General features: G+C 44.8%; 1 protein-coding gene across 2 annotated transcripts in view; it reads left to right on the top strand.

Annotated features, from left to right (window-relative positions):
• The window catches only part of PCSK2 (proprotein convertase subtilisin/kexin type 2), a 282,294-nt gene that overhangs the window by 260,977 nt on the left and 11,523 nt on the right, over positions 1-9,794 (top strand). For both annotated transcript variants that reach the window (XM_044918692.1, XM_044918693.1), the window contains 2 exons: positions 690-905; positions 3,227-3,327. In XM_044918692.1, the coding sequence (XP_044774627.1) occupies positions 690-905; positions 3,227-3,327 (317 nt within the window). The remainder of the gene's footprint in view (positions 1-689; positions 906-3,226; positions 3,328-9,794) is intronic.

Genomic DNA, 9,794 nt, shown 5'->3' with positions numbered 1-9,794 from the left:
TTTAATACAAAATACATTTTATTTAATAATACATATTACATTTTATTACATTACATTACATATTACATTACATACACATGCATGTATATATGTATGATTTGGAAGATTTATATATTTTGGAGTAAAATGTGTATTTTAAACTTAAAATATCTACATATATAAAAGATATATGACTATAAAATCAAAGATAAATATAAATATCTTTTACATCTTCTAGAGCTAAGTATAAACATAAAGGTACATTTACATTATTGCAGAAAAATGTCTGAAAGGAGGAATAAGAAATGAGTAATAATGGTTGCAAGTAGGAAGGGTTTTTCTTTAATTTTCCTTTCTATATACTTTGGTTTCTTACCATGAGGATGGACTACTTTTATAGCTTTTTAAAAGCAGTTTACTTGTAAATTTTAAGGTGATTCTGCCACCTTTTCTTACGGTGTTACCCCCAGCTCAAACAGTAAATTTGGGTAACTTCAGACACAAGAACGAGAATTCTCAGGACCCCAGGGGCAGGAGAGTGGTTCTGCAGGGGGACAGAACTGCGCGGAGATGCTGAGGAAGCCCAGGTCCTGAGCTCCCCCCCCCCACCCCCCGGCCGCCCTCTCCCTGGGCCGGGACCCCGGCAGCTCCGGGGCGGGCGCGTGCGGGACCTGGTGGCCTCTCTCCTTGTCCCCGCTCGCCTCCCCCAGGGCCGAGGCGGCAAAGGCAGCATCTATGTGTGGGCCTCCGGGGACGGTGGCAGCTACGACGACTGCAACTGTGATGGCTACGCCTCCAGCATGTGGACCATCTCCATCAACTCGGCCATCAACGACGGCAGGACGGCCCTGTACGACGAGAGCTGCTCCTCCACCTTGGCCTCCACCTTCAGCAACGGCAGGAAGAGGAACCCCGAGGCTGGCGTGGTGAGTGTGGCCCCCACCCTCAGGGAGGCGGTGGAGTGCGCCCCCGCTGCGTAACGTCAGGCACGGATACTGGGTGACGACGTTATGCACCACCACTGGGTGCCGTCACCAGAGGAAGGGGCTCTCCCCTCCTACCCTCAAAGAGTCAGCATCTGTTCTGAGGCTCCGGGGATCCATTGTCTTCCGGGCCCGATAATGCTTTGTTACCAAGGTAGAGCCATGCGGTGTGCAAGTTGGAAGCAAGAATTGTGATCCCTTTCCAGCTCATTTTCCATAGTCTTTCTTGTTTATTGTTTTGCCTTGCAAAAAAAATTATGAACTCTGATGATCAAGAAGTTGCACACCACTTTTAAAGAGAGCTAATATTAAGAACTGGGCCATCACACCATCCCACCAAGAGCCAATCTGTTTATTACAGTAATTAAAAAATAGCATCCATGGATGGATTTCTCTGAGTCCATAAGCCCTCTGGGTATACACATGTATTTTTTCAAGGCAAGAGTAGTGGTTTTCACCATACTTTAAAATATGTCCATGATTGAGAAAACAAAAAGTTTAAGAATCTCAGACTTAGATTATTTATTGCGTTCTTCTGAGCAGCACTTTCCTCCTGGGCAGCTTTGGTAACATGGTGAATTTTGAACTCCCCTTAAAATATATATCTGGAGAACATAATGAATCTTTTTAGATCTCTTCCTCTCTCTGGGTATCTCATTCACATATCACCTCTCCTCAGACCTCCCAGGCTGGAATTTGGTAGGTGGTTCCGTAGTCCTGCTGAGCTACATCTTGACGGGCCACCCGCCTCGGCTGGGGTCTCCCAAGGGAGAACAGGAACTCAGAACACAATCATCGTTACGGACCAGTGCTCCAGTCACAAATTCCTGCCTGGACTCTACCTTGGCAAGCTGTCCTGGCTCTCATGTGAGCCAGGAGATCCCTTAACCTAGAAGGGACACAGACTTTACCTGGCTCCCTCCTTGGTCTTGGGGAGGACAGCGAGTGTGCCTGCTCCTCCCAAGCAGGAGGAGGCTTCAGCCTCTCCTATCTTAGGGGAGCTCTATGGACAGAAAGGGAGAAGAGCAGAGCAGAAAGGAAGTGAAGGAGTCCCCAGTCCTGTTGTGCTTGTGATGTTTCACCCCTCCCCCTACAAAGTGTCACTCCCTACCCCAAGGGTGTCCCTTTGTCCTCACCTTTATCTAAGATTCTCTTTCTCTTTAGAGTGGAGAAGGGCCTTGAGTTCTATCTGAATATTGTAATTTTCCCCCAATAGATGCCTTTAAACCTCCCTGATACTTTGTTCTTCAAAATCATAGGCCCATGTGAGGATCCTACAGACAAACAGAGGAAGAAGGAGAATTCATGTGGTTTATGCGTGATTGTAATGAAAACCCTGGCTTTCACCCTGGGTCATTGAAAATGAGGGTTTTTTTCTCTTTGTGAAAGTCCTTTAAAACCTGGTTGATCGGGGGCGCCTGGGTGGCTCAGTCGGTTAAGCGACTGCCTTCGGCTCAGGTCATGATCCTGGAGTCCCGGGATCGAGTCCCACATCGGGCTCCCTGCTCGGCAGGGGGTCTGCTTCTCCCTCTGACCCTCCCCCCTCTCATGCTCTATCTCATTCTCTCTCTCAAATAAATAAATAAAATCTTTAAAAAAAAAACCTGGTTGACCGGTCTCCCCACTTAAGAATTGTGGAAATGATTACTCACACATCTGTTATCTTGGCTTCCTGAGTCCCAGCATCTCTCCATAAGATACAGAGAAACATTCTCTTTTTAATGGCCTGTCCTTCCAGGCAAACTTCAGCTGAGCATGTTTATTCTTCCCTCTTTGGGAATGCCACCTTTTCCTTTGTGAAGGGAAAAAAAATGATACAACGGTATTTGGGTTTTCCAAACCAATCCCAGTGTGCAACAATACTCACCATTGCATTGACTTGGTGGTAGTACTGACTTGTCGTCTTCCACCTGTAAGTTTTCCTTTCAGAATCCAGGAAATAAAAGTCTCTCTAGTCTCTGGAACAACTGCAAATATGCTTCTCTTGAAACACTTGACTTGTTTTTATCTCGTGAAACACTTGACTCGTTTTATCTTGTGAGTACTGTAACTGTAACTGATTGTCCCTTTTTGCATGGGCTACTAGGAAGCTCAAATAAAATGTATGGCAAGATAGATAAACGCTTATTGTTACCTTTATCTTAATCTTCTTCAGAATAAGGCAGAGTTGAAATGAAAGAAACAGATAATACTCTGCTTCATATTCTTTTGGGATTCAAAGTAGAGTGACTTCTTCACTCATTACTGAACATCTTCCCTTCCAGGCGACCACAGATTTGTACGGCAACTGCACCCTGAGGCATTCTGGGACATCCGCAGCTGCGCCCGAGGCAGCTGGAGTGTTTGCACTGGCTTTAGAGGCTAAGTATGTTTCCATCTCGGGGCCAAGGGTGGACTAACATGTGTCTCTCCACCCAATCCCAGGTGTCCATGGAGGCAAAAGTGGGTGTGAGAGCCAGTGGATGGTCAGGGCCAGTGAACTGTGATGGACATTTCTAAAGGAACCGTGGGCCCCAGATGATACACACACACACACTCCACAAATAACATCCCTAGGAGAGCACAGTACCAAGTAGGGACACATAGATCTTTCTTTGTGAAAACCATCCTATTATCCTCTCTGGATCCTTTGACTATTTTACTCCAGTAATACAATTAGCTAAATGAAGGAAATCTACTGGTATCCAGCAAGCTATTTCAGAACCTGTGGCAATGAGGGTGCTCCCACTCAAGACTTGTTAACTTGTAAGGTGAATTCACTTTCAACACTGGCACAAGCTGGGCAAAACCACACAGTATAGACCAGGAAATGGATTTTCCTGAGAAGGCTTCCAAGCTACAGGTAAGAGGAGGCTGTCCTCTCTGTTCTCACCATCCCACAGAGAAGCCACATACTGTTGTTGCTGGACACATCTTGGATTTGATCCTCAGCAGAGATTCCTGCCCACTTGCAGCTCTGTATTCCCTTAGGGCACGCCAGAGGCTGGCCCTGGGTTTGAGGAATGAGCATGTGGGCTTCAGGCCTCACCCATGTGGTAGGAGTGCAGATGCCCACGCTGCAGGGAGCTCTTCAAGAATGCAGCACCAACCACTTGTGAGTAGTTGGGTCCAGGACCCTGGGGAAGGGGAGTTGAGTTCCCATCCTTGTCAGCCGTTGCTGGGCAACTGGAGCTTCTAGCATCCATCTCCAGGCAACCCTGCTCGTCTCTCTCCATATACACAGTGTGTTTTCTGACTTACAAAGGAGGTAAGAGTTGATTCCTGGATAGGAAAGGACTTTGAAAGATTCTCTAGTCTGACACTCTGTCTTCTAGTAGAAAAGGCATAATCATCCTCCTTTTACAGATAAGGCCCCACATCAGGAGTGACTCCTCTCTTTGGACCAGGCCAACCTTTATTCTTCGAACAAAAGTCAGGTGGAAAACTTAGGATTTCAGGAGACACTGACTGAAGTGTTTCTATTAAGTGCGGAGACCAAAACTTACATAGTATGTACCCTTCTTGAAGATGAAACAGTTTATCTCAAGGCTTGTCCAGCCCCGGTGTCTGAGCTGGCTTTGTTCACTCCAGCTAGGAGCAAACAAACAGCGGGAGCTGACTGCTTGCTGCTGAGCCTCGCAGAGAACAGGGAGCAGGGGTGCTCCAGAACTGAGAAGGGGGTTCTGGTCACCCTTTAAATCTAAGGGGGTAGACCTTGACTCAAGTCTCCTTGCATTTTGGCAAGCAAAAGTCAGCTGCTCAGGCTTCTGTGCACACAAACGGACAGCCTAAATTGATAAAGTAATGGAACAAGGCTGCTGGATCTCTGAACAGGCTCATGGGCTCTGCACCAATGAGTCACCATTCTTTGACACACGCTTGCCGATAGCCTTACAGAAAAGAAATCACCACGCAGGCATGTTTCATTTTGGAGCGGTGGTCGTGATTTTAATTCTCTCTCACCATAAAGAGGAAAAAAGTGATACCTGGCAGGTAGTGGTTCAAGCCCACTGTAGGAGCTAGTCCTAAAATTCCTCAAAACACCAACTGCAAGTTGGTGCAAGCAGTTTCTTAAGGAAGGGCTCTCAGGAGAAAGTTGGTGCCAGCAGTTTCTTAAGGAAGGGCTCTCAGGAGAAACCAGGCTAAAGTAGAGGTTAAGGATGGGGGAAAAAATCCAAGTAAGGATGCAATTTCAGAAGTTCTGGCCTCAGCCTGATCCCATGGGGAGCTCTGGAGTGTCAGTGATGCCTCAGAGTGTGTTCTTCCTCAAGGCAAGGATGCTGGGCTGCCATGTTCTGGCACTGGTCTGTCACTGGCTGAGAGCTGTGCCCGGGGAAGGAAACTCCAAGGCATCTCTGGCTTTCTGCACCTGTGGGCAAAGCGGCTCCAGTAGGCAGCAGTTAAAAACAATGGTCAGAACAAAACAGCCCTAAGAGAGAGTCCAGAGGGAGGAGGAGGGAAAGCCGCTCCATGAACAGTTCCTACAGCTCATCTCTTTATTGTGAGACTAGACACCTGGGAGTCCTTAGGACATAGGACAGCAGTTGAAGGCTGCTGGCCATCCAGAGGTCCAATCAGAAAGCTTTTCCAAAGCAGTGTGAATGCAATAAACAAATTCCGTGTAAATGTATGCCCATCAGGACCACGAAAGAGGAACAGCCACCCCCAGGACTCCCGGGGAGAAAAGGGAAGCCTGTGTCCCGCCCAGGCACTACTTTCATAAAGTACTTTTCTGCCAAATGCTTGAAATGGCTTCTTGAGTCCCAGGGCGTATTGCTCTCATTTCCCAGTGTGACCAACACAGGAAAAAATTTCAAATGATTTTTTTGCCCCGGGGGGTGGGGGGTGGGCTGGGGTCAGTGACTGCCATCTTTAAATATTTTGCATTCTCTCCGGGACCCAGGGCTTTCTGTGTGGTTCTAGAGGGCTGAACTAGGTTTAAGGGGTCAGTCATAAGGAGGCAAATTTTTGGCTTGAGAGAACCATCAGTAAAGAGGCCCACGTACTGGACTAGAATAATGTTTCCAAAACTGACCTTTCGGGAGATGGTTTTTTTTTTCATGTATACTCTTTATCAAAGTATAATAGACCCGGAGAAAAGTGCACAAATATTAGATACAGCTCAATGATTTCTTACAAAGTTAACAGATCCATGTAACCAGCATCCAAATCAAGCAACAGACCATTACCTAAGTACCAGATGTGTTCTTTTGCTTAATATCACGTCTGAGAGATGACTCCATACTGTTCTGTGTGGTTATAGGTCATTCATACTCATTGTGAATTACTCCACTGTATAAATGAATCCTTGGGTTGTTTGCAGTTTGGGGCTGTTATGAGTCATATTGCAATGAACATTCTTACACATGTCTTTCAGTGAACATATGGATGCATTTCTGTTGGGTGTATACTAGGGAGTCAAAATCCTGAGTCATGGGGGATACATATGCACAGTTCTCGTAGATACCCCCGCAATAGTTTTTCACAGCGGGGGGTAGCCATTGACCCTCCCTCTGGCAGTGTGAGTTACAGTTGCTCCACATCCTTGCCAACACTTGGTATTACCAGTTTTCCACACTTTAGCCATTCTTGTGAGTGTTCAGTAGAATTATATTATGGTTTTAATTTGCATTGCCCTGATAACTGGGGAGAGCACCAGGGGTGGGGGTAGTTTTGAAAACTATAGATTCCCACCTCTCAGCTAAGAGTCACTGAATAGAAATCTCTGGGGATGGATGGCCCAGGAATCTGTCTTTTCAAGCCCTGTTCCAGGGACTCCAGTCCTGGGTGTCCAGTAAAGCAAGAGCTCTATGAATCTCTGAATCAGGATACTGTTGTATGGCAGGTGAATCTGGACTCTGCTTCTGACTAGGTCAAGATTGGAAACAAAATCCAAATACTGATAGCTAAACTGAGACAGGGTTTTATTTTTCTGTCATGGGAAAAATACTACAGAGGTTGGGATCCCAGGGCTACCATGGGGGGTGCCACTGGGATTTGGGGAATCCAGCTCTTTCTAGATTTCTGCTCTTCCACCTTCACGTTCTCCAGATGCTGCTGGGGCTCTAGCCATCATGTTTACATTTCAGATAGGAAAACAGGAAAAGCAAAGGGAAAAAAGAAATCCACCAGCTGAGTCAGCCGTGTTCAAAGGTTTTTTTGAAAAAGCCCCACCCGCTAGCTTTTGCTTATTTCTCATTGACCACAACCCTCATGCGACCACCCCAGACTACAAAGGAGGCTGGGAAGTGTAGCTTTGGAGCTAAGAATGTTGCTGTTCTGAATAATATTGAGGTTTTCTTAATAGGGAAGAGGGAGGATATATATGAGGGAGACAATAGCTATATCTTCCAGCATCTAAGTGGACGATCATTCACCTCCTCTGGAAATCTGTTGTCTTACCTTAAAAGAACACTGGGCAGGAATCTACATTTGTCACTAGTCCCCACATGATTCTGATGCAGGCAGCTTAAGGATCACAGTCTGAAACCCCCTGGCTGGGATAACACAGGGACCCCACTGTTGGCTTTCTTGGCATTGAGAGCTCCCCCATCATGGCAGCCCTCCCTTTTAAAATATTGAGTTGTCTGTCTCCCTCTGGGCTGTAGGCTCTGAGAGAGCAAGGACTTTCCTAAGGCGTTCCTACAACTAACACAGTGCCTGGAGCTGATATACACTTAATGGAACTTCATGGAATCACTTCATTGTGCAGCACCTTTCCATATATCTGTGCCTTATTCTCCCAAATATTATATAAAATGCTTGAGAACAGAGAAGAACATGTCATGCTATTAGTCCTCTAACACTGTTCACAGTGGACCTTTATATTGTAGATAATCTGTAAATTTATTTTTTTATTATTTAATAAGTATGACCTATAATTCTTGAGCTACTATGGTAGGAATAAAGCTTAATGCAGATGGAAGAAATGCTATTTCACACAGTAGTGTAATCTGTCAATTCTGAAATTGCTCAGAAGGCGGAATCAGTAGGGACTTAGTTTTACCTCTCAGACACACATAAATGGCGGGTCAAACAGTGTCACCAACTCAATTACATGAGAATATGGACTATCTCTGATTTATTCTAGAAGTGAGAAGATCTTGGTTCTGACTGTTCTCTCTGTCTCTCTCATGGACCCCATGAGAATAAATCCACGGAGAAATATCTACCTCCAACGTCTAACATCCCTCTCCAAGCTCCAGGAAGCGTAGCACATTTTTGTGGCCAAACCCTTAGCAAAGATGGTAGATAATCCACCTGCCAGCCAGATCATCTCAAGATCACCACATTCTCATTTATCAACATTTCTGTATTTAATGAATTCAGAATCCCACTCTGGCAAAATACCAAGCTTTTCGCCATAATCAACTTCTTGAAATTTCACACCATTCACTTGGGTCCTAGAGACCATATGTCCAAGATGTTCATAAATTTCTCAAATAAGCAGTGGCCTTCCTTGAAACTTTAACCACTGAAGTCTACACTGCAAGAGTACATGAATCATCTGCATTTTTGGCTCTGATTCAAAGCTTCAAACCAATGAATGCTGCATGTGCTGAAATTTTATCAAATGAGTTACGTTGTTCCTAGTCTTCTGAATTATTTGACTTCCAAAAAGAACCATAGTGCAGGGTTTGTCCAGCTTTTTGATTTAAAATAAATTTTGCATTGCAACCCAACACCACAACAACACACACACACACACACACACCATTTCATGAAAAATAGTTTCCTGTATTACATGCAATCCACACTGTTACTCTTTTCTGTTCTATTCTGTCCATTTTTTAATGATAGTCCCATTCATTAAATCACTGGTTCTCAAGCTTAGCTGTCTACTACTGTGTTCACAATTTCCAAAGCCTGGGTCCCACTCCCAGATATTCTGACCTTAATTGATCTAAGATGTGGCCTAAGCAATGGGATTTTAAATATCCTCACCAGAAGATTTTAATGTGCAGCCCAGGTAGATAATCTATGCAGTAAGTTGATTTCCTGGCCCACAAATGGGTCTGACTTGCACTTTGAAAAACACAGACGATGAGTAATACTAGACACTGATTTCCCAAGACAGTAGCACCTATAAACAGATTTGTTTATTCACTGGACAGTGTTCCAAGGGCTGTTGTGCTGGGCACTGGGGATACAAATATGCTGAAGATACAGTCTCTGCCATTGAAGAAATGACAGCCTCATTTTCACAAATGGAACACATCTATGCAGCCAACATCGAGATCAAGAAACAGAGCACTGCCAGCACCCAGAAGCCCCCTTGCACCACCATCCAATCCCCCAACCCAAGACTAACCACTAACCTGACTGTTAACAGCACAGATTACTTGGGCCTGTTTTTATACTTTAAACAAATGGAATAATACAGTATGTTCTCTACTGGGTCTGGCTTCTTTAGGTTGACGTTCTATTTGCAAGATCCATTTGTATTATTCAGAGTAGCTATAATTCATTTGTTCTTATCCTAGGACAGTATTTCACATCCTACAAATACATCTCCATTGGGTTTATTCATTTTATTGTGGATGGGCATTTGGGGGCTTTGTAGTTTGGGCCTATGAACATTCCAGTACACATGTCAGGTGGACATATACACACATTTTTGTTGGATGCATACCTAGGAATGGAATTCTAGGCCATAGCTTAGATACTTGGACAGCATGAGAATATACAGCCAAACAGTTTTCCAAAATGTTTGCAGTAATTTACACTCCTGTTTGCAAAATGTGTGAGTTCCAGTTGCTTCACGTCTCTGCCAGCACTTAGTATTGTCTGTCTTTTTCATTTCAGCCATTCTGGTGTGTGTTAGAAGGTGCATTTAAAGTAAATTTATTTATG

This window comes from Neomonachus schauinslandi, chromosome 10, assembly GCF_002201575.2.
Source record: "Neomonachus schauinslandi chromosome 10, ASM220157v2, whole genome shotgun sequence".
NCBI classification, from domain to species: Eukaryota; Metazoa; Chordata; class Mammalia; order Carnivora; family Phocidae; genus Neomonachus; species Neomonachus schauinslandi.
The sequence above is the reverse complement of the archived record's forward strand: the minus strand, read 5'-3'. Positions and strand labels throughout refer to the sequence as shown.